At 40.5% G+C, this 25,472-nt stretch overlaps 2 protein-coding genes across 8 annotated transcripts in view; one reads left to right on the top strand and one right to left on the bottom strand.

Annotated features, from left to right (window-relative positions):
• Positions 1–21,379, bottom strand: part of NMS (neuromedin S) — a 49,221-nt gene extending 27,842 nt beyond the window's left edge. For 3 of the 7 annotated variants that reach the window (XM_032840401.1, XM_032840408.1, XM_032840410.1), the window contains exons 1-3: positions 21,291–21,379; positions 2,470–2,671; positions 821–1,057 (exon numbers count right to left, since the gene is read on the bottom strand). Coding sequence is in view for 1 of the 7 variants with exons in the window: in XM_032840410.1 (XP_032696301.1) it covers positions 821–885 (65 nt within the window). In the remaining 6 variants the exon portion in view is untranslated. Of the gene's footprint in view, positions 1–820; positions 1,058–2,469; positions 2,672–11,775; positions 11,801–21,290 lie in introns of those variants that run through there. The other 4 variants (XM_032840402.1, XM_032840411.1, XM_032840406.1 and 1 more) reach the window with 4 other exon arrangements.
• Positions 21,380–21,679: 300 nt separating this feature from the next.
• Positions 21,680–25,472, top strand: part of CHST10 (carbohydrate sulfotransferase 10) — a 29,827-nt gene continuing 26,034 nt past the window's right edge. Inside the window, exons 1-2 of the mRNA XM_032840299.1 lie at positions 21,680–21,878; positions 23,838–23,907. The gene's annotated coding sequence lies outside the window, so the exon portion shown is untranslated. The remainder of the gene's footprint in view (positions 21,879–23,837; positions 23,908–25,472) is intronic.

Here is a 25,472-nt window from a genome sequence, read left to right as displayed (position 1 = left end):
GGGAGCCAGGGCCTGGAGGACTGTATAGATATTAGTTGAAAACGTGCTCCTTGGATGAAAGTTGGCATGATCTATGTTGGTTATGTATGAAAATAACTTCCTTTGGTAACTATTCCACAGTAGCAAACTAAATGGGTCTTCTACTCTTAGGCTACTCTTAGACTTGAGAAGAGAGGTGTCAATCGCGGATACTATTGTTCTACTAGGATAAAAATGCAGATAAAAATACAGAGCCTGGAGCTAATGGAGGCAAGCTAAGGACACAAAGAATATGTATCCATCTTCTCAAGAAATATATGCTGCAGCCAATAATCACCCTGTTATAGATTCACTTGATTTCCAAGCTCCTCTTTTAAAATTCAAATACCCTCAGGATTTGGGGATTGGAGGGATGGTGGGTTAAATAATTTCTTGAGTTGGGCTTTATCTTCTTTGACTAATTTTTTTTTCTAGTGGCCTGTTCCATTTGCAAGTTCTTAGATAATACATCATATTAACAGGTAAGAAAAAGATCACAGACAGCTCTCTAAAAGGAATTCAATCACCATGTTGCTTATGTCTGTGGAGCTTTCAATCATGTAACCTCAACATAAATTTGGGTAATAGGTGTGCTACTCCAAGCACACAGGAGAAACAGATGCTGTACTGGAAGCTTAGGTTAATCACCGAAAATCAACAAAGCCACCTTCCTATCTAGCTTAGCAAATAATTACTTTCAACACTGAATATAAGCGTATTTGGTCTCCCAACACCATTATAGAGCAGAATAGTGTTGTATGCATAACGGCACTTCTCAAACTTTAAGGTGCATGCAAATTACCTGCTGATCTTGTTGAATTGTATATTTTGATCCAGTAGGTCTAGATAGGACCTAAGATTCCACATTTCCAGCAGCTCTCGGATGCTGGTACAGCTGGTGTGCGGACCACACTTGAGTCCTGAAGATAAAGCCTAGGTTTGGGCACCAGACAAAACTGTCCAAATTCCAGCTATACAACTGACGAGTTTTGTGGCCTTGGGAAAATCATTTAACTTTTCTGAGTCTTCATTACCTCATCTGTAAGATACAAACATGTAGACTTATCTTGCAGAGTTAGGGAGAAAATGAAATAATATGTATTAAAGCCATTTGGACAGGGGATGACACAGAGTAGTGATTCAATACATGACAACAGGTAGGACTTAGGCTCAGTGAGCAGCATTACTATAAAAGGATGTTTGCTTGCTATATATTTGCAGCTTGGTGGAGGAGAGAGTTGTGAGTTATTCTTTTAGTACACAGATAAGAGACATATTATTGTTTCCCACTGGGGAGAAAACTTCAAGGTATTCATTTGCTTGTTAGGACTATTGACATACCCTTATGAGCTATTCTCGGCTTATATATGTGTGCTCCTGTGTATCAGACCTTAATATTTTATGCATTTTAACAGTGAGCAGTATATCCATAATATTGAGTTGGGCTTTATCTTGACTAGTTTGAGCAGCATAATATTTTATGCTTAACAGTGAGCAGTATATCCATAGGAAAGGTCTATGTCAGAGAAAAGTGAACATAAAACAACTTAAAATGATGATACAAAATTAATCCTAACATTCACCCAATATTTTTATGTCTAGTCTGTCTCATCTTTACTCCTATATACATCCAAAGCAAAAAGGGGCTAGTGTTTTTTTTTTTTTTTATTATCTTGGAGAAGTCTGGAGAGCCATACAGGATAGACAACTTGTTCATGGCCCTCCAGTGGGTTAGTAGCAAATACAGGACACAGTAGCTTGTCCTATAACAACTGAGTTCAGCTATGTGGCTAGACTTCCTGTGTGGCACAGGACAGTTTTGTGTGGGGCTGGAAGTAAAGCAGAAGTCATGTTTCTCTGTACTCAGAAGTGTACTTCTACTCCAGTTGGGTGTACCAGTTGACCCTTGAACACAGGGATCGGGGCACTGACACTCCCCCACCTCCAATGTGGTCAAAATTCCACATAACTGGGGCACCTGGGTGGCTCAGTGGGTTGAGCCTCTGCCTTCAGCTCGGGTCATGGTCTCGGGGTCCTGGGATCGGGCCCTGCATTGGGCTCTCTGCTCGGCGGGGAGCCTGCTTCTCCCTCTCCCTGCCTGCTTGTGATCTCTCTCTCTCTCTGTGTGTCAAATGAATAAATAAAATCTTTTTAAAAAATCTGCATAACTTTTGACTCCCCCAAAACGTAACTACTAATAATCAACTACGAATAGTTGACCAGAAGCATTTACGGATAACATAAACCACTGATTAGTACATATTTTGTATGTTATGTGTATTATATACTGTATTCTTATCATAAAGTAAGCTAGAGAAAAGAAAATGTTATTAAGATAATCATAAGGAAGGAAAAATACATTTACAGTTTTGTATTGTAAAAAAATTCACATGCAAGTAGACTCATGCAGTTCCAACTCATGTTGTTCAAGGGTCAACTGTGTGTCTCTACCTGGTTTGTAGAGAGTCGGGTGTGGTTGCAGACCATGACTGAGACTGCGGTTCTGCCCCCCACCTTGGTGTGAGGAAGCAGCCAGACCCTCAGCTCTTCCAGCTCCAGCTGCACTCCTCCTCAGACTTCTGGGTGTTCTCCCTCCTGCCAGGTGCACATTAGCTTTGTGACAACGGGCACGAGTATCTTCTTCAGGTCGTCACTGAAGTCAGAGGAATGAAGGCAGTGAGAGGCTGATACAGGTTTTAGTTCATTCTTGCAGGTTCCAGTTTGTTCCTGCTCTCTCTCATTTCATGCTCTCTCTTTCCTCACAGCCTTCCCTACTGACATGAGGCCCAGCTCTGGATACAGAGGCAACCTCTGTATATTAATTAGCTCCCACAATGGTGTAAGGCCAAATTCCTATAATAAATCCTATATTCTCTATCACTCTTACTGGTGTGCTGCTCTGATTGGACTCTGATGGAAATATCCAGATTTTCCCACCTTCCATAACCATAATTATTGTTGGGTCCATGGTCAAAGGAGCAAGACTGCGACAAAGCGAAGATCAAGCAAAGCTTTATTTCACGCCAAGCATCGAGAATCAAACTGACTGGCCAGGGCCATCTCTTGCAAAGAGGCGACCTCTCTCTGCCCTACAGACTAGCTTTTAAGGGCAAAGGCCATGTGGTTGGGCCTGGCCACACACAGGTGACCAATGAGATTGTAACACGGAGAAAGCTGCACAGTCCTGCTAGGTCACACATAAGTGACCAATTGAATTACAATTGACCCTATAGTAGATATTTGAACTAGCCTATCACCTTGGTCAGAATTGGCGCCCAGGGGCGTCTGGGTGGCTCAGTGGGTTAAAGCCTCTGCCTTCGGCTAAGGTCATGATCCCAGGGTCCTGGGATAGAGCCCCGCATCGGGCTCTCTGCTCAGCAGGGAGCCTCCTTCCCTTCCTCTCTCTCTGCCTACTTGTGATCTCTGTCAAATAAATAAATAAAATCTTAAAAAAAAAAAAAAAAAAAGAATTGGCTCCCAAAAGGCACCCAAAGGGCAGGGCCCATACTCCTTGGTAGTGAGGTAGACTAGGTATGAGCCCCCCCTGACTGAATACCTCCACCTGGCCTGACCCACCCTTGTATTTGGGCTTTGTTACCTAGGACTGGTTTCCAGGACTTGTTTTAAGTAAGTCCCCTGGGGGAAGGGGGGCAGGGACAGTTTAAGTTTCACTGCATAAACAACAAGGTCATTGTTTAACCAGATGGAATCGCTCTGGCTAAACAGGCCCTTACAATTATGATTAACAATCTGTCAAATACCTTCTTATCTAGGCCTTCAGACAAGGTAATTCAAAAAAAATTAAACACTTGGGGTGCCTAGTGCCTCAGGCAGTTAAGTGTCCAGCTCTTGGTTTCGGCTCAGGTCATGATCTCAGGGTCATGAAATTGAGCCCCAAATGGGTCTCTGGGCTCAGCTTGGAGTCTGCTTGTCCCTCTCTTTCTGCTCCCTTACCCCCAGCTTATGCTGTGCTCTCTCTCTCTAAAAGGAAAAAAAAAAGGAATTAAACACTTTTTTAAATGTCACTCAGATTCCAGGAAATTCTCACAGCAAGGGTCCATATTCATTCATCTCTCAATTGCTCTAAAGCAATTTATAAAGCAGTAGCTTCTGTTTTTCCATATCACAAACATAAAGCATGGACTTTTTTTTTTTTTAGAAGTTATTTTAAGCTGCAGAGAACCCAAAAAACAATATAATCACCTATATTCCCCACTCTGAGAGATAACCACTGTCAACATCAGATATCTATTCCTTCTGGTATTTTGTCAATGCTTACAGCATATAATATACCATGTGCCTTTTAAAAAAAATTAAAATTGAATTACATCATATATAATATTTTTCTCTTTAAAATATAGTATGAATGTTTTCTATATCACAAAATATTTAACAGAAGCATCATTTTTGGCTTTATTATATTCCAATATGACAAATTTCTATTACCTAATTGAGAAGACCTAGGCTTTTTACAGTTTTTATAGAATTCTAAGCCACATTATCATGGACACCCTTATAGTTAAATCTTCACACACATAAATAGTTATTTCCTTAGACCAAATTCTTCCTAGCTATGGAATTACTGAATCAAGGAACTGCAAAATGTTGTCTTCTGAAGCAAATACTCTGACTCCCAACAACCAAGATCATGTGCTGCTCCTTCCTAAAAACTTTGTACTGCAATTAACTGGGCCAGTTTTTATCCCACTGGTGAGTTGAGGCAAGTGTCTGTTTCAGGATTTCCTTTAGTGCCCATGGTTCTTGGTGACTATGCTTCGAAGAATGAAGAGGCAGACCAGATGAAGAGTGGTGGGCAGCAATGGAAAGTTTATTGAGGGATGGTAAAAGGTTCCAGACGAGGGAGGGGACCCTAAAGGATTGTTGCTTAGAGTTTCTAAGTCCAGGGTTTTTATGAGATTGTTGGCGGGCTGTTTTAATCTGATTAACCCTCCATCATCTGTCACCCAATCAGGATTTGTCCATAAGCTCATCTACCTAAAGGTAGTTGTTCATGTGGGAAAGGGTGGAGGGCTCCTTTCAGGGTGGCAGACTAACAGGATGGGGTCTTTTTTCCTTTTAAGGGTAGCTTCCTCTTAGGACAGGGCGCTCCTTGCCCTGCCTGTCTTTCTTCCGACTATCCTCTATTATCTTTATCAGAGGGTAAGACTGTTCTTTACCAGGCATTCCATATATGAAATAATGACTCAGAATTATTGAGACAAAACAAACCAGCTCCACATTCCATTTGTTAATAATCCTATTCTACCCTCTTTTCATATTATAAATTTTGAGTCTCCAAGGGTTGCCTTTTTCTCTCAGTGCTAATGCAATTCCAGTGTTTAGCCTTGAGAATGCAGGCCCTTCTAGCTGTGGGTGAGAGACATCACAGGAAGAAAAGAAGAAAGCATCTTGTTTGTCTCCCACCTCTGGGTAAACAGATTCTTTAACTATTCTTAAAGGGGTGCTTGGTGGCCAATTGGTTAAGCATCTGACTCTTATTTTGGCCCAGATCATAATCTCAGGGTCCTGGGATCCAGCCCCAGGGCCAGCTCCTCGCTCAGCAGGGAGTCTGCTAAGGATTCTCTCTCCCTCTGCCCCCCCCATAGACATACACTCCCTCTCTCAAATATATATACATACATATATATATATATATGTATATGTATATACACATATACATATATATATATATATTTTTTTTTTAAAGCTGTTCTTACAGATGTTACTGGACTTCAGAAGTTGTTACCACGAAGGTAAGCTTATATATAAAAAACTCTAATTCCAATGGGATATCTTCACATTTTGCCCTGACTATAATATTTAGCATTTTCATTTTCTGGGAAGTTTAAATATGTTGAGTTTTATTAGTTAAGACAAAAGAGGATCATTGTCATGTCCTTATTTGCCCTAAGAGGTTAAGAAGAAGCAACACTTAATAGTTCATATTTTTAAACACGTTTGAGATGCTATTTCTCACAGATTTTAGAGAAGCAGGGAAGAATCAAAATATTCTCTTTGCAGAGGCTACTTTTAGGCAGCAGGCTTGAGCACTGGAAATGGGCCCACAGTGACCACTAAGCTGAATGCCAACAGGCTCATTAGGTGACCCACCTTAAAAAAAGCCATACACCCTAGCTGACCAATGGGTTACTTACAACCAGGCATAGTTACCAAAAACATAAATTCCGTATGTTCCCAAACCTCCTCACTCCCTCCAGTAACTACAGCCCCTCCACCACTGCTTCCTGGTAGATTGTCTCTTCTTTGTGGTCCTGCCCACTGCTCCCTTACAAGGTATTCAATAAGCCTCTCTATCTTTAGTTCTACCTTGGGTGAATTCTTTCACTGCCTGTGCTACTGGCCTCCATCTAATCAGGTCATCCCACACTTTCCCGATCAAAGCCATTTCCTAAGATTCAATGTCAAAATTTGTTTTGTTGATATATTTTAAGTAAAAAATGAAAGAAATTAAATAGAACAAATCAAACAGAACAAGCATTGGATTATTGACGCTAGAAGGCCAGGTACAGGGACCCAGAGGGGTTCCTGCCAGACCAACCTGCAGGGTCCTTGGCTTCACAAAGGGTAGATAATCAAACACGAGCAAGCAGGAAGTGAGAGCAGAGTTTATTGAACATACAGAGAGAGCAGATATAGATGAAGCATCCAGGAGACTTGGAAAGGAAAGGAGCATCAGTCTGATCTTTGTTTGGGTCTGGGGTTATTTAACTGAAGATTGTAGCCTGGTTTATGTGTCCTCTCAAGCATCCAAGACCTGGTTAGAACAAAAACAGGGGCCCAAGTGTTACTCCTTGGAGACAGGAGGCCTTGCTGTTGAGATGTCTAGCACTTGGTGGTCTAGAATACACAATACAAGTGGTCTTGTTCAGTCATTCTCACCTGGCCCTTCCTTGGATGTTATCTATTCTATAGAAATCATTAACTCCTTGTCCCTTACAAAGAGGACATACACTATTTGCATGATGAGGCATGTGTAAAATGAGGGAGCAGGTCCCAGCAGGAACAGAAGCAGGAAAAGGAGCAAAAAGCAGGTTTTTTTATGGAGTCTTTCAGTTTCCCTGTCTCATTATGACCTGGAATATTTACATATGCAAAACTTACAGAATGTAACCAAAGTTGTATTTAGAGGGATATTTATACCTTTAAATGTAAATATTAGAAAAGACAAAGGTTGAAAATAAATGATTTAAGCTTCTATCTTAAAAAGAACAGCAAATAAATAGATAAGAAAAAAGATAAAAGCAGAAATCAATAAAATAGAAAGCAGACATGCAAGAGAGAAAAATCAAGAAAATCAATATCAATAAATCAACACATTTTTAGAAATTAATAATAAATTATAAACATTAGCAAGACTGGGCAAGAAAAAAAGAAAGAAAACACAAACGACCAGTATCAGTAATGAAAAGGGAGACATTACTGTAGATTCCACATATATTAAGACAAGATAAGGTACTATGGATAGCTTCATGCAAAAAAATTTGAAAATTTAGATGAAATGGAAAATCCCCCCGCAAACGCAACCAACCAAAAGACCAACTTACTCAAACTCAACCAACCCACACAAAATAAAACAAAAATTCTGAATAGTCTTATGTCTGTTTAAAAATTGAACCTATAGGGGCGCCTGGGTGGCTCAGTGGGTTAAAGCCTCTGCCTTCGGCTCAGGTCATGATCCCAGGGTCCTGGGATCGAGCCCCGCATCAAGGCTCTCTGCTCGACGGGGAGCCTGCTTCCCCTCTCTCTCTCTGCCTACTTGTAATCTCTGTCTGTCAAATAAATAAATAAAAAATCTTAAAAAAAAATTGAACCTATAAATAATGCATATTAATGCTTCTAGTAATAATGTTCTAGATCAGTGGCTTTATGACTGTTTTTGACCAAAACAATAGGAAATACATTTTATATTGTGACCCACTGGACATAGATGCATGTGTGTATATGTTTATTGTTGGGTCCCCAATGGTGGGTCCCCCGATAATGGGTCCGTGATTAAACTAGCGAGACTGATACAAAGCGAAGGTCAAACAAAGCTTTATTTCGTGCCAAGCATCAAGAATCAAACCGACCAGCCAGGGCCACACCTCTTACAGAGAGCTCGACCGCTGCATGCCTCATAGACTAACTTTTATAGAGCAAAGGCCATGTGGTTGGGCCTGGCCATACACTAATGTATGGCTAATGTGTGGCTAATGTGTGGCTAATAAGATTGTAACACACAGAGAAAGCTGCACAGTCATGCTAGGTCACTGAATTACAATTTACCCTACAGTAGACATTTGAACTAGCCTATCACCTTGGTGAGAATTGGTGCCCAAAGGGCGGGGCCCACGCTCCTTGGTAGCTAGGGAGACAGTTTGCGTGCTTTACTGATTGGATGTCCCCACCTGACCCGACTCATCCCCGCATTGGGGCTGTAATCTCTACCTGACCTGACCCACCCTTGTATTTGGGCTTTGTTACCTGGGACTGGTTTCCCAGACTTGCTTTGAAATAAGTTCCCCTGGTTGGGGGAGGCAGGGTCAATTTAAGTTTCACTGCATAAACAACAAAATGGCTGTTCAACCGAGGTGGGGCCGCTCTGCCTAAATAGGCCCTTACATTTATGAAATAAAAGTTTTATGAAACCAATTCTTACTGTTGTTGAGAAGGAAGAATTTCCTCTGCCCTTCAAGATCCTTCTACCTGGACTAAGAATCAAGCTGATTTGACACAGATTAACAGGAAAAAATCAAATTTAGTAGTGTACACATGGGGAATCTACACAGACATGGAAATTCCAAAGACAATGAGGCAACATGACACTTATATGAGCTGAGGAGAGGGGAAGGTGTCTGAGAATACAAAGAGAGAAAAACCATTAGCAGGAAGGAGATGTTTGGAAAACAAAGGTGTCCTGTTTTTTCGTTTTTTTTTTTTGTTTTTTTTTTTAAGATTTATTTATTTGACAGAGAAAGAGAGCTCACAAGTAGGCAGAGAGGCAGGCAGAGGGGAGGGAGGAAGCAGGCTCCCAACTGAGCAGACAGCAGCCGGACACGGGGCTTGATCTCAGGACCCCGAGAACATGACCTGAGCCAAAGGCAGAGGCTCAACCTGCTGGGCCACCCAGGCACCCTTCATAGGTGCCCTGCCATGCAAATAATTTTCTTAGGTAAAGAAGACTCTCTGCTGATAGCTCTCTTCCTTGTACTAGCAGGCAGTAAATGGGGAGATATAGAAATTTTCCTGAATCTGCTGGGTTTTGATTGCTTTTAACTCAAAATAACGTTCATGCCAAAATGGCCCATTTGGGTGCAGCTGGCAGTAAGACCTATCATCTTAATATGAGGGAACCACCCTGTTATTTCAATTCTCTTCTGTTCTTTTAAATGATGGTTCTGAAGCACTAAATTGATTTTGTGACCCACTAATAGGTTGCTATGTGTAGTCGGAAGAGCAGTACTTGCATATGGTAGTCACTACATAAATATTTGCTATGATTACTATTATTATTCATCTAGGGATCTCCAGCATTTGTGTAATACCTGGCATATAGTAAGCATCTGATAAATGTCTATAAATGAATTAATTTTTTATTAGTGGCCTTTAAGAGAGTGGTCTCAATAGAGAGTTGGGAATAGTAGCCCCTCTTAAGACATTCTTCTTCTTAACTTCTACTAGGAACTAGGGTATCACCAACATCCATATCTGCCTCTTATAACTAATAGCAAAAGGAATTTGCCAGCCATTTGAATGAAAAGGAGGTTGTCATGTAGTTGTCATTGGCTGTGCTTGTACAAATTCACAGACAAGGCATCTGTTCACCCCATTGTCATCTCCAGTAAGTTACTTTGATGGCCCCAAATGTGGCTGAATTCTAACTTGAATTTGGATTACCAATTTCCGTTAACAAAGAAAAGGCTTACCACCATGATGTAGTATTGAAACTGAGTCTTTAGGTATACAAAGCAAGTGAATTCAAGACAGAGGGAATTATCAAACCTCTCAGATCAGAGAATTTTCAAAGCTTGGTAAGTCAATTGTAAGCAACACACATATTGCAATAGTCTATTCCAATGCCTTGAACTACCCTCTGTCAAAAACTTTGAAGAGGAACATTTAAACATCCAGTCATGAGTGAGTCAATTAAGGGAAGAGGAAACAAAACAGATTTTGACCAAATGGAAAATACAAATAAAACACTAGTATTCTTCAGTGTGTTTTGAATCACTCAATTCTAAGAGTTTTCAAGCAATCAAGAACATGAGTATAGGTTAATAATGGCAGCTTGTTTCCATGCTGCTATCATTGCCAGGGAATCAGTAGACTCTTAAGACTCTGGAAACAGAATTTAGGCTAAAATTTTGAATGTGGTGCTAAAAAAGGAAGGGTATGTAATTGTATGGGTGCATGATTACTATTTTCACTTCATAAAGAGTTTTGGTACAATTAATACAGTGTTTCTCTGTCCTGTACCCAAAATTAAATAGAAATTAACATAGTGTAACTGGGGCACAAGGATGCAGTAGCACCTAGCTCCCGAATGGACCAGGTTCGGCCCACTCGCAACTGATAAAATCCAAAGGCAGAGAGATGAGTGGCAGTGGAAGAAGGAAGGAATTTATCTCAGTGAGGCCAACACTAGGAAGACATTGGACTATCATCTCAAAGACTTCCTCCAAAGTTCTGAAAATACTTCGAGGTTTACATAAGGAAAATGTGGGACAAAGGTCAGCAGGTACATGCTTGGGCAATAAAAGTCAGGTTGATCATCATCTTTTGGAGTCAAATACATGGGGTCTTGCTGGCAACAGAGCAGTATCTATTGCTACAGCTGTAGTTTCCATTCCCATCATGGGATGCTTTGCCTGCTAGGTCTTTTGCCTGAATTAAGAGATAAGCTGGAAAGAGGAACTTAATCAATTAGAAAGTACAGACTGAGGTCAAAATGAAGGTGGTTGAAGTCCTCCATCAACAGTATTTTACTGTCTGTGGACTCTGAGTACTAAGGATACCAAGTAGTTCAAGGCCTTGATTTGACAAGTATTCCCAAACTTGATTGCTCATAGTCATCTGAGAAGCTTTTAATAATTAAGGTCTCCAGGGGTAACTGGATGGCTTAGTCGGTTAAGCGTCTGCCTTTGGCTCAGGTCACGATTTCAGGGTCCTGGGATCGAGCCCCACATGGGGCTCCCTGCTCGGCTGGGAGTCTGCTTCTTCCTGCCCCCTCTTGCTCCTCCCCACTGCTCATGCTCTCTTTCTCTCTCTGTCAAATGAATAAATAAAATCTTACAAAAAAAATTAGGGTCTCTAGGCTTTTTACCTGGACCTATTGAGAAAGAATCTCTAGGGAATAGAGCCACTGACCTATATTATCTTTACACATTTTCCTGATGATCAGCAAGATTTGAGAATCAATAGTAGATGGGAACCAAGTAGTGCTCTCCTGGTCTGAAGAATCAATGCACCTCCCTAACTTATTACTAATGGAAGATTTGGATGGTAACAAAAATAAAGCAGATGTGTGGTGAATTTCCAACTTTCCACCTGATGTAGAGTTTTTCTGATAACAATCCTAAAACAATCTTTAGTCATAAGACTTCAGGAGTTTGTTACTTCTTGATATTCTCAGCCTATGCATGCTCTGTTATTAACACATCTTATCTGAGAATGATACATTTTTCCATGCTTTGTGAGTTCAGTGTCAGAAGTGAGGACCAGTTTTTCAAAGGGCCGCCCTAGCACTACATTACTTACCATGTTGCCTTCTGAGAAGCATTGCCTGTATAAAAAAAGAGAACAGTAACTTTATTTTTACTGGCAGTTTCTTATCATAAGTAAGAGACGTAAAAGTAGGTCCCATCTTGCCATGACTGAAAAGAAAATAGTAATTATATTCTCAACCAGCTGGATGGATAGTTAATTATGTAACCGTATGCCACATACACAAAAAATTTACTTACTTGTTTTTTTAATCTCCTTATTTTTCCGTATTATTTTCTTCTTAGATGAATGTTTCTGACATTTTTCCTTCCACACTTTGCTATTTTCGTTACAGGACTTAAACCCAGATATAAATGTACATCCCCCACAACAACTCTGCACAGATTCAGATCTGGCTTCCATAGAATAATTGGCTATTAGAGCTGGAGGGGAACAGAGCAGTCACTCAAAATAACATTCTGATTTCCTATTAGAAAACTGGGGCTCAGAAGTTAAGGGATTTACCAGACTACACGAAAGCCAGACTGGAAATCACATCTAAGAATTAGCTGAGCATTTTTCCACCTACCATTCTGTTCAACAGATACATACAATGAAGCGAACTGCAATATATGTGAAAAATATATTTTTCTAAATCATTACATATCCACATTTTTAATTAACATTTTTATTGAGCTATAATTCACATACCCTAAAACTCACCCATTAAAATTCAATGGCTTTTGGTATGTTCACAGAGTTGTACAGCAATCACAATCTAATTTCAGATTATTTTTATCCCGTTTCTATTAATAGTCACTCCCAATTCCTGACCTCTACACCAGCCCCCAGGCAACCACGATTCTATTTTCTGTCACTATAGACTTGCCTATTTTGGACATAGGATATGTGGTCCTTTGTATCTGGCCTCTTTCAATTAGCATAATGTTTTCAAGGTCCATCCGTGTCATTCTTTTTTTTTTTTTCTAAGTCATATTGTACTGTATAGATACACTACATTTTGTTTATTCATCATTTGATGGACATTTGTTTCCACTCTTAGGCTATTACAAATAGCAATGTGAACATTTACATACAAGTTTTTGTGTACACTTAAAAGTCTTCATTTCTCTCAGGTATACACCTCAGAACGAAATTGCTACATTATATGGTAACCTCTCATCTAACACTTCAGGAACTGCCAAGTTTTCTATGACAGTACCATTTTATACTCTTACCAGCAATGTACGAGTGCTGTATTTCTCCACAACTCTGTTTTCATCTTTTTTGATTTTAGCCATTCTAGCGGTATCTCCTTGTGACTTTGATTTTCATTTCCCTACTGAGTAATGATATGGAAAAACTTTTCATGTGCTTATTGGCCATTTGCATAGCTTCCTTGGAGAGATGTCTATTCAGATCCTTTGCCCATTTTTATTGAGTTTTTTATCTTATTGTTATGGATTTGGAGAAGTTCTGTATATATTCTAGATACTAATCCCTTATCAGATACATGATTTGCAAAAAATTTTCTCTCATTCTATGGACTGTCTTTTCACTTTCTTGATAGTGTTCTTTAAAGCACAACATTTTTCAATTTTGATGAAATGCAACTTAGCTATTCTTTTTTTGACCTTGTGCTCTTGGTGTCATAACTAAGAAACCATCGTTTAACTCAAGGTTACAAAGATTTATGCCTATTTTTCTGCTTGATTTTTAGTTTTAGCTCTTGCAGTTAGGTCTATCGTCCATTTTGAGTTAATTTTTGAGTATGTTATGATGGAGGGGTTTAAATCCATTCTTTTGCATATGGATACCCCATCATCCTGACACCATTGGTAGAAAATACCATTCTGTGTTCATTAATTGTCAGCAACTTTGTCATAAATTTATTGACCATAAATGTGAGGGTTTATTTCTGTACTCTCAGTTCTATTCCATTGATCTTTATGTCTCTTCTTATGCTTGTAGCACACTCTCTCGAGGACTGTAGCTTTGTAGTAAGTTTTAAGATTGGGAAGTGATTCCTCCGACTTTGATTGGATGTTTTAAGATTGCTTTGACTACTCTGAGTTTCTTGAATTTCCAAGAGGATTTTAGGATCACAGTGCCAATTTCTGCAAATAAGCCAGCTAGAAATTTGATGAGGATTGCAATGAATCTGTATGTCAATTTGGAGAGTATTGCCATCTTAACAGTATTAAATCTTCTGATACCTGAACATGGGATGTTTCTACACTTACTTAGGTCTTCTTAATTCCTTTCAGAAATGTTCGTAGTTTTCAGAGTTTTAGTTTTATACCTCCTTTGTTAAATTTGTCTGTAAGAACCGCATTACTTTTGATGCTATTATAAATGGAATTGTTTTCTTAATTTCATTTTTGGGTTGTTCATTGCTAATCTATAAAAATACAATTGATTTTGTAGGTTGGTCTTACATGCTGTAACTCTGTTCAACTCATTTATTAGTTCTAATAGTTCAGTGAAATTGTTAGGATTTTCTGTATGCAAGAGTGTGTCATCTAAAATAGAAATAGCTTTGCTTATCCCTTTCCAATACGGATACTTCTATGCCTTTTTCTTGGCTAACTGTCCTACCTAAAACCTCCAGTAAAATGTTGAGTAGAAATAATAAAAGAAATAATAAAAACATCTTGTATTGTTCCTGATCTTGGGGGAAAGCTTTCAGTCTTTCACCATAAGTATGATGCTATCTGTGGGGCTTTGTAGATGCCATTTATCAGGCTAAAGAAGTTCCCTTCTCTCCCTAATTTAGTGCATGCCTTTCTCATAAATGGGAACTGAATTTTGTCAAATGCTTTTTCTGCTTCTAGTTAGTCATGTGGTCTGTCTTTATTCTATTGACATGGTTGCATTACATTAATTCACTTTCAGATGTTGAAGTGATCGTGCATTCCTGAGCTATATCCCACTTGGTCATGGTGTATAATCCTTTATACATGTTGCCGGATTCAGCTTGCTTTTATTTTGTTGAGGATTTGTGTGTCTATAGTTATAAGAGATATTGGTCTGTAGTTTTCTTGTGATGCCTATGTCCAGTTTTGGTATCAGGGTAATACTGGCCTCACAGAATGAGTTGAGATGGATTCCGTCCTCTTCTATTTTTTGGAAGAAATTGTGAAGGATTGGCATTAATTTTTCTTTAAATGTAGAATTCAACAGTAAAATCACCTCGGCTTGGATTTTTCTTTGCAGGAAGTTTTAAAACTACTAATTCAATCTCAGAAGAGATTGAATCCATTCAGATTTTCTTCTTAAGTCAATCTAGGTAGTTTGTGTCTCTCTAGGAATCTGTCCATTATGTTAGTTTATCTAATTTGTTGACTTACAATTGTTCAAATATTCACTTACAATCATTTATATTTCTATAAGTTTGGTAGTAACGTTCTCCCTTTCTTCCTGATTTTAGTGATTTTATTCCTCTCTTTTTTTCTTGGTCAGTCTAGAAAAAGGTGTATCAATTTTGTTTTCTTTTCAAAGAAACTAATTTTTTGTTTTATTTTCTCCATTGTTCTTCTATTTTCCCTTTCATTTATTTTTACTGTAATATTTATTATCCCCCTCCTTTTTCTTGCTTTGGGTTTAGTGTGCTGTTCTTTTGCTAGTTTCATAAGGTGAAAGGTTAAATTTGAGAACTTTTCTCTGTTTTAATGTTCTCATTTATAGTTATAAATTTCCAAGTATTGCTTCCTTTGTATTTCCATTAGTTTGGGTATGCTGTGCTTCTGTTTTCATTCATTTGAAAGTATTTTCTAATTTCTTCTTTGACCCATTCATTATTGTATTATTTAATTTTGTGTATTTCTCAAATTTCCTCCTGTTATTGGCTTCTAATTTAATTCCACTGTGGTTAGAGAACTTTCTTTGTATAAATTCAACCCTTTCAAATTTATTAAGGATTATTTTATAGCTTAGCATTCAGCATATATATCCTGGAGCGTGTTTTGTGTATCCTTGAGACAAGTGTGTATTCTGCTGTTACTGGGTGGAGTATTTCATAGATGTCTATGAGGTCTGATGTTTGATGAGAAAAATGAGATACAGAAGGTATTAATGGATTACTCAATGTTGCATATCTACCTGATCACAGAGGTGGAAATACTAGGGTGAATCATGTGAAACTGCCATTCTTGAACATCAAAAATGAACAATTACCAGCAATTTCTCATAGTTCAACCTCACACAACTGAAGTCTCCTAACTTTCAGTTCAGTGTCCTCGTCACTTAACCAGAATATTATGTTAGGATAGGCTGTGCTACATAAGGCATATACCCTGAGCTATTCTTGGCTTACCACAATGAATACTGATTTTGTGCTCATCTTATTCTATTCAGGTAATGCAGCTCTCCTCCAAATGGTGACTCAGGGATCACAGCTGCTTCTATTTTTCGTGCCTGCCTTCCGGGGCACATGTTAGGGGAAGAAAACTTCAGGATCGCCTGGCATGTTCTTAATGGTGAGCCCCAAGATGGTGGCTTAGATCACTTCTGTGTACATCCTGTTGGCCTAGCCCAGGGCCCAAACCTACTCTGGGTGGCCACCTTACTTACAATGTAATCTCCTATCCTTTAGCCAATTACATGGAGAATGTAGTCTAACAATGGGGTGTGCCTTCCCTTCTCAAGAGTCCAGCATCTCTTTGGCTTTCCTCATTTTAATCATATTTAAATATATTTTCAACAATTCAAAATGTAGGTCTTAAAAATGCCTCAGAATTAAAATATGAAATAAATCCTCTTGGCAAATTTTTCCTAATGGGAAGCCCTATCATATTTTAGATAATTGAGGAGAAACTATTAACAAGACAAAACAACCCCCCATAAAGACTGTAATAAACTCACTGGTTTTCTGAAGGTCAGAGCATGGAATCCAGCCTATTTCACTCCACTGCCTCCTGGTAAACAGACGAACGAATGAAAAACCTTTGAATCACAGGGCCATCTATAAATTGGAAAAGGACACCAACTTCTGGGGGTCTGTATAATCCCTACCTCTCTGCAACATGTCTACTGAGAAGAACCCTCTAAGTAATTGAACATTTCGCAGTTCTAGGGCTACATAGAGATGCCTGGTTGTGGCCACTACAGCTCTTCTAAAGCCTCAGCCTGGGGGAAAAAATCTCACTTCGACTCCGTTTTAAAAAATCTCATTTTGACTCTCCTCATATACCCACCAAGGGAGCCAAGTGCAATTTTTCATTGCCTTTACAGTCCAGGGTGGCTGAGAAAGAATATCCAAACACATTCTTTAAAAGAAAACCCCAGGAAGCCTGTGAGTGGCTGGTGTCAGTTGTGAACACTGAGATAAGAGCTCAGGAAGGGGACAGCCAGTATTGTGGGAACTGTCTCCTGCCTGGGCTGACATGGACAATGCCTGTGGCATAGTGAGAAGACGGGAAAGTGGTAAGAAGAAAAACAATGTACCTGACATTTGGACCCCAAGTCCACTTGTGCTTAGGCCAAAACAAAGTACTGGAGAGAAATTTATAAAATCTTATTACCATAGAATGCTCAGAGGAACTGGCAAATTCTTACTTTCATAGGATGTTTCTTCATATATAACCCGTATCCCAACAAGGACACCTAGGTTTCTCTAGATGTATCTATTTGCTTATTTCACTGATTTGATTCAAACAGATGGCAATATTTTGGGTCAGTGGTTAACGTCCCTTATTTCATAGTATCATCTCCAGCTTTGACTTTAAAGATATACAATTGGTAGTTGTGGAAGGTGAAAGAATCTGGTACATTTTTCTTTTACCATTAAGAATCTGGGTTTCTTTTAGTACAGCAGTTCTCAAATATTTTGGTCTAAGGATTCATTTACAGGCTTAAAAATTATCAAGGAATGCAAAGAGCTTTTGTTCATCTGGATATCTATCTTAACTTATAGATTCAGAAATTAAAAGTGAGAAATTTAAAACATTTATTTATTAACTCACTTGAAAATAATAACATTCCCATTATATGGTACCATAAATAACATACTTTAAGGAAAAATAGCTATATTTTCTAAACAAAAAATTTAGCATTATCTTTTTGTGAATCTCTTTAATGTCTTGCTTACTAGATTTCTGGATTCATATACTTCTTTCTGCATCTATCTGTTGCAATGTTATTTTGGTCAAAGCATATGAAGAAAATCCTTCTTCATGCAGTTAAGTAGAAAAGGAAGAAGTATTTTAATCTTTCAGATAATTTTTTTTCAAGATTTTATTTATTGATTTGACAGAGAGAGATCACAAGTAGACAGAGAGGCAGGCAGAGAGAGAGAGAGAGGGAAGCAGGCTCCCCGCTGAGCAGAGAGCCCGATGCGGGACTCGATCCCAGGACCCTGAGATCATGACCTGAGCCGGAAGCAGCGGCTTAACCCACTGAGCCACCCAGGCGCCCTCTTTCAGATAATTTTGAGTGTTTTTCTTTAATACTAAACCTGAACTCAGCAAGTCATAGTTTCTTAAAGTTTAGTATGATATGGAATCTAAAACCCTGTCAATGAACTTTCATACTCTGTGACATTAAAATTCATCAGCCTAGGTGTTTTCTAACACCAAAAACCAATTCTCTGATTCTCCAGACACTAACTGAATGTCCTACAATTCAATTCTATTCAGACACTCCCTGGAGTTAGCGTCAAACTCCACAAGATTAAGGGTTCAGTCCCACAAGGATGTTCCCATTTCAGATGCTAGTCACAAATATTGGGTCCCCAATTTAGGATTACAAATCAGAGGTTCCCACAACACTCTCTTCTCACTTTTGATTATACTAGAATCGCTCACAAAACACAGGGGAACTGTTTACTTATTATTACCGATTTATTATAAAGGACACAACTCAGGAACAGCCAAATGGAAGAGATTCCTAGGCCAGGTTATGAGGGGCTGTGAGCACAGAGCTTCCAGGCCCTTTCTATATGGCCACCCTTCCAGCACCTCAATGAGCTTACCAATGTGGAAGCTCTCTAAATCCTGTCATTTAAGTGTTTTTATGGAGGTTTCATCACATCAGCAGGATCGATTATTAACTTATTCTCCAGCCCCTCACCTCTTCCCACAGGTTGGAGAAGGTGGGGCTGAAAGTCCTTGGCTTCTAATCAAGGTTTGGTTCTTGCAGGGACCAGTCCCCATCTGCAGCTAGCTAGAGTTGCCTCATTAGAACAAAAGATGCTCCTATCACCCAGGAAATTCCAAGAGTTTTAGGAGCTTTGCGTCAGGAACCAGAAACAAAGGCTACCTATTACAACAAAAACTGCTCCTTTCACTCCATCATTCAGGAAATTACAAAAGTTTCAGGAGCGCTGCCTCAGGAACTCTGGAAAGGGACAAATATTTCTTACTGAGCCACAATCTACCAGCATACAATATACCAAGAAAGAAAGAAAAAAAGAATGAAAGAAAAGGTTGTTAGCATCACCACTGATTTTATCAGAAAAACTGTTAAATATTGGGATGCTGTCAAACTCCTAGTGGCGGACACAGGTTTTCCAAAAGCTTGAATTTTCACTTGTAAGCCTGAATTTTATCACTGGTAACAGATACCATCAGTTGTTTTGCTGAAGTGACAGGCTCATTTAATTCATTTTGGAGAAAATGTCTGCCAAATACCCAAGTCTGTGTAACCACAGTTTGTCTGTCAGTTCTTCTTTCAAGAAAAAATGGTGTTCCATGAAAAAAAAAAAAAAAAAAAAAAAAAAAAGGCATTGCAAACCATCACCCAAGAGCTCTGCCTCCAGACAACCACCAAACTTTTGGTATGCAGCGGGAGGCCTTGTGTGTACTTCCCATCCTGTTCCAAAGGGTATGACTGCTTCGTGGAGGACATTCTTCAGTGACATTTTTTATTTGTTTTTATTGTAAGTGTTTGGTAGTGACAAATGCAATGCCCACCAATCCCATTTTATTCCATTGCCTAGATTCATGTTAACTGTCATCAATTTCACCCACCACTAGTTTTGTGCCATCAGGACAAATGTCTAAATAGTGAAGACAACCAAGGCCATAGCATTACTGGGAAAACAGTCTTGACATTATAGACCAAAGGGTCCAAGGATCACACTTTGAGAACCACTACATTACAAACTATCCTCCAGTAATAAAGACTAAATATTAATACTTTCCTGAAGTCCATTTATAGAAACAAACAAACAAAAAACTAAAATAATTTGGGAAATACCCTAAGAAAAATACTCAGGGGTGCCTGGGTGGCTCAGTCAGTTAAGGAGCTGCCTTCCACTTAGGTCCTGATCCCAGGGTCCTGAGCTCATTGCTCAGCAGGGAGCCTGCTTCTCCCCTGCCTGCCTCTCCCCCTGCTTGTGCTTGTGCTGAGTCAAATAAACAAAATCTTTTTAAAAAGAGAGAGAAAATACTCACTTTAGTCACCAATATGGAAGCCCTAAAAAGAACTGTATTTTTTAATATTTGAACAGCACCTTAGGAATGCAATAAATAAATAATAAAAAGTAGTTTATCATAATATTTACCACTGGGAGAGAACTATGCTATGCATTTTTCAATGCATTATCTCCAATATTTTCTAGTAACATATCCTCACTTCTTCATAGCTGAAGAAAATGGGGCAAAGAACAATAAAAGAATTTGACAGGGTCACAATCTGTATGTGGTGCAGTAAAGATTTGAATCTGCAAGACCTAATTCCCAGAGCCTGGACCCTTCAACCCTGCATTATGTTCTGTCTCATCTGAGCTCCAAACTTACTAATTATGTTTCTCCCGTGTCTTTGTGTCCATTCAAATCCTCAAGGAAAAAGGAAACGGTCTCATGTCACCATAGCGCCCAGAGAAAGGGCTGAATAAATACCGGGATGAGTGAGCAAAAGACCAAGTAAACCACCTTGCCATCCTGAAGCCACAAGGGTCAGTAACCATGTTAAAAGTGAAATTCTGAAATGGGGTGCTCCATCCATAGTACGTTTAACTTCTTAAGAAGGGAACCAACAGGGTAGGCAAAAAACAACACAACACAACACACACACACACACACACACACACACACACACACACCAGAAAACAAAAACACCTGGTTCCTTGAAAGCTTGACAAGTTTTATGTGTGCATTCACATATCTATACTACTTCGTTTGCTAAATGGATACAACTAGGGAGTTAACAAGCATGCAGGTTAGATAAAACAAAACTAGTTTACCTTTTCCAGGGCAATAACCTCTCCCCCCACCCCCCTCGCCCCCAGCTTTGGGACCGCCTTCTCTACCAGGCTCTAAAACCTCAACGTCTTACTTCTGCAGGTTAAGAAGGCACAGCGCTATAGGGCAGGGGACTGCTCTGGCCTCTCTCAGCTGTGCATTAACCAACTACACCCAGACAACTGTTAACATCCCCTAGACTGTCAGCTGAGGGGGGGGTCTGCAAAGAACAGAAGGTCCTGCTTTTACTAGGAAGGGTGATCAGAAAATGCTGGGATGTACCCCAAACTCAAGCAGTTTTGCCTTTTTCCAAGTTTGGATTTTTTTTTCTTCATTTTTCCAAGTTTGGGCTTTTTTTTTTCTTCTTCTTCTTCTCAAACATCATACCTGTGTTCTGAATGGAGACCCGGCGGGATCTGGTTCGGCCGCACATCTCTCTCTAATTTCCCGGGATGGAGTTTCTTTCCGGCGGGGAAAACGAAAGGCACAAGTACTGAGCGCACGATCAGACCGCGGAGACCCGCGGGGGTAAACAGGATCCTGGAGCCCCTGGGCCGCGTCTCCCCGCGCGGCCTCGGGCGGCGCGCGCGCGGTGGGGGAAGTGGGCGGAGGACGGCGGCGGGAACGGAGGCGCGCACACCCGGCAGGGGCGCGCGCTGGCCGGCGGGCGGGGGCCGCGTGGGGCGGCGGCGGCGGCGGCGGCGGGCCCGCCCCCCCCCCCACCCCGAGGGGACATCGCGCGCCGGGCTTTCTCCTTCCGGCGCGCCGCCGCCACATCCCGGGCCGGGCGGGCCGCGGCGCGGAGGCCGCCGGTGGCGGCGCCCAGGCCTCCGGACGGCGGGGCGGGCCTCCAGCGCTCGCGGGACGCCAGGACCCCGCGCGCTTCGCCCCCGGGCCCGCGAGGTCTAGGCTGAGCTTCGCCGCCAGCGGCGCGGAAGGGCTAGAGGACCCCGGCGAGCTCGGGCTCCGCAGTGGGTGAGCTCTGGGACTGGTGGGTGTGGGTTTCGTAGACCCCGGGGCCCCGGCCCCCACCCCAACCCGGGTGGATGGGAAAACGGGGCGAACCACCGTTTCTTTGTGAGCACCATCCCTGTGTGTTTTGGTGACTTGAGCACCTCTCTAGTTGGTGGGATTAATGAGAAGAACCTCCATCACGTTAATTATGCAATAAGGCGGCGTCCTTGTTGTGGGGTGGTGTGACCGGTGAAATGATAGATACTTGGTGATCTGTAATTTACTTCTTTCATTTTTGGCTGAGAATTTGCATTTGTGATTGGGTGCAGAGAGGAAGAAAATGTTCCCCTTGGGTGCAAAGAACATGCAGAGAGAGAGAGAGAGGGCAGGGAAGAAGGAACGTGTACACCCTTTCCTAAGTGCACTGTTAAGTATGTCTTTGGTGGGTGACAGGGGAAAGGATGGTCGGAAATGCTTGTTTCCTGCCAGATAGGCTGCAGAGTGCCCTCAGCCCTGATTTTGACAGTCGAGAAGCTGGTCAGAAGTTGGAGGTTCAAGTATAAATTTCTGCACTTCTGGCTGGGAAGATGAACCAGGTTTTCCAAAAGCTGTCGTTTTTGTTTTCCAAGTCTCTGAAGGCAGGAAAGGGCCAGGCAGTGAATAGAAAGCAGTGCAGCCAGGTTCTGTCTGGTTAGCTAAGGGGGAGGACTGTCATAAAGGGCTTTTTTGTCTGAAACACCCAGAGTCTGGGGCTTTGGGCCATGAAGAGTTGGGTATTGGTCAGTTTTAACTGCCAGGATGAGAAATGTCTCAGACATTCTTAAAGTTAGGCAGCTCAGTTTCGGTCCCCTTGCTGATCTCCAGTACCTATTCGCTCTGAAATTTTCAGGGTCAGGGTGAGAAAGAAAAGATACAAGGAGAAAAAATAGTCTTCTCTCTTTTCTACCACTGTAATGATGAGTCCATCTTGGCTCAAAATTGGAATTTCAAGATGGAAAGAAAAATCTTTCTATCTTTGCTCTTGACCCCAAAGAAGAGAATCTCAAAGAAATACCTGAGAGAAAAATCCTTTCTTTGCCCAAGATGAAAACTGGAGGGTTTGCAAAATTGAACAAAGGAGAGAATGAATCAGGCAATCTCTCAGGCAGTTTGCAGGTATATTCAGATCAGTATTCAAATGCTTGAGGTTAGACAATAAAAAGGTGGGAGAGAGCCAGAATAGAAACCAGAGGGATGAATTCAGGATCTTCAAGACTGCAGAAATGAAGAGTCGTTCTTCTGATACAGGTCTGGAAGAATCTGAATGTTGAGTACATAAAGCTTAATCTTTCCATTTGCATAACATGAAATTGCTTTTAGTTTTAACACTGAGCTCTTCAGAGTAAAAGGAAACACAGCTAGACTGTGCTACATGTATCCCAGGCAGTTTGGGCTATATTATGTGTTAAATGAGTTGTATGTTTATTTTGCCAGCCGACTCTATTAAATCTGTAATCTCTCTAATTCCACAAGTTCGGCTTGTTTCCAGTTACTCATTCATGATATGTCATTTGGCTAGAATTTGCCAGGGTGTTAAAGCCTAAAGAAATTCAAAATCCAGAGAACATCTTGCATTGGAAGATTTCATCATCCCATCATCCTGTACAGGAAATTCTTTACCCAATGTCAAACATATTTGATTCTTTTTGCTACAAAACTAATTTTTCCTTTGAAGTTACAGGGAACAGTCTTTTAAACATGTATCTCTTTTGGCACTTTTAGAATATTCATTTTCCAGGAATTCCAGGTATAACCCACCTCTGTAAGAGACCTGTTGTGCAAAATGCACTTGAATAATCAAAGTGGTTAACCACTTATATTGTTATAAGTGGTAAAAACCACTTATACTATTTCCCAAGTATAAATCAAGTTGTACTAAGCAGGTCAATCTTATCACTTCTAATGGTGCCTTTTTTTTTTTTTTTTAATTTTCCTGTACAGTGACAGGAGGAACTAGGAATCTCAGGCAAAGCAAACACTGCAAGCAAATGTGGATCCCAGGCCTCAGAAGGTATGTGAAGGAGAATGTGAGCTCACTAGTTATTTGAGATTCATGTCATTTACTGATCTCATTGCCTCTTGCTTATAAGGAGATTTTATGAAATTTAAAATTCTTAAATAGGAGTGTGTACACTTATACTTAGAAATGTTTTCTTAAATATAATAGTAGAAGCATCCTCCCAGGCTGGGGATTAGGTGTCTTTGGTTTGCTAAGAGCAGTGCCTGACATGTAGATAACCCCGGGAAGTTTATTATTGTTCATTATTGTTACTCATGAGAATCTTTTTTTTTTTTTTAAAGATTTTATTTATTCATTTGAGAGAGAGAGCAGAAAGAGAGACAGAGAACATGAGTTGGGGGGGCAGAAGGAGAGGGACAAGGAGACTCCCCACTGAGCACAGATCCTGACCCAAGGCCCCTGAGATCATGACCTGAGCTGAAGGCAGAGGCTCAACCAACTGAGCCACCCAGGCACTCGCATGAGAATGTGTCTTAATCTCAGATACATCCTTCAGCTGGACAGAGTAAGGAGTGTGTTTCCATACTGATAACTAAGGAGGATCAGTTATTCTAAGACAGTAAGTTTTAATGATTATGACCAAGTAGACGAAGTTCCTGAACTTAGATTGCAGAAACCCTATGAATTTAAAAATCACCACAAGTGTCATGGCATTTTACATATTTTATAAATTCACATGCAGTGTTCTATCACGTTGTAATTTAGTCATTTTATTGATTAGGTGGTAACATTTTAGCTCAAAATCCAAAGATACGGAAAGTTTGATTGTAGAATGTCTCTGGTTGCTCTAGCCCTTAACTACCGAGTTTCCCTTCTTGTTAATCCCCCACCCCAGGGCTACCAACTCCTTGTGCATTACCAGGCTTTTTTTGTGAAGTTTCCTTTAGTGCCTGGCCGTATTTTGAATGAATGTTAAAAACTGAACACCAGACACGTGGTCCTTTCCCTGGGTTATGTATGTGTGGGGGTGGGGGATCCAGGAGTTTCCAGCTCAGTAAAGGGCCCTTGACAGGATTCTTTATCTGGGCTACTCGGCATGAGGGTCACTTATAAAGGAAGGAGGTGGAAGGAGAATGGTTCCTATGTCAGAAGGCCTAGAATCTGCATTTTAAAGGGCTGGGGGCTTGGACCAGCAGTTCTCAGCCCTGGCTGCTCATTAGAATCCTGTGCAGAGCTTATAAAACAAGCCCTGGATCCATCTCCAGCGATATGTGTTGTCTTGGGTTCAGTGTTCTTGGGGCCCAGCACATTGCTATATTTTTTTAAAGCTCCCCAGGTGATTCTAATGTACACCCAGGGCTGGAACCACGGGCCTACACATAAAGTTAGCCACTGTTATGTAGATACCTAGGTTCAGAGTACATGAATTTATAAAGCAGAAGCATGCTATGGCTAACTGGAACCCCTAGTCCTCAGGATTTGTGAAAACCCAACCTGTCAGATATTGTGGATCTTACAAGTTTACATGCTAATTTTTAGAGACCTTGATGGAGATGATGATTGTGGCGGTGGTGGTGGTCGTCATCATCTAGGAGGTTAGGTCCAGGTGGTGATGT

Source organism: Lontra canadensis, unplaced genomic scaffold (assembly GCF_010015895.1).
Source record: "Lontra canadensis isolate GAN:19392208 unplaced genomic scaffold, GSC_riverotter_1.0 scaffold112, whole genome shotgun sequence".
NCBI classification, from domain to species: Eukaryota; Metazoa; Chordata; class Mammalia; order Carnivora; family Mustelidae; genus Lontra; species Lontra canadensis.
This window is presented reverse-complemented; position numbering and strand designations above follow the sequence as displayed.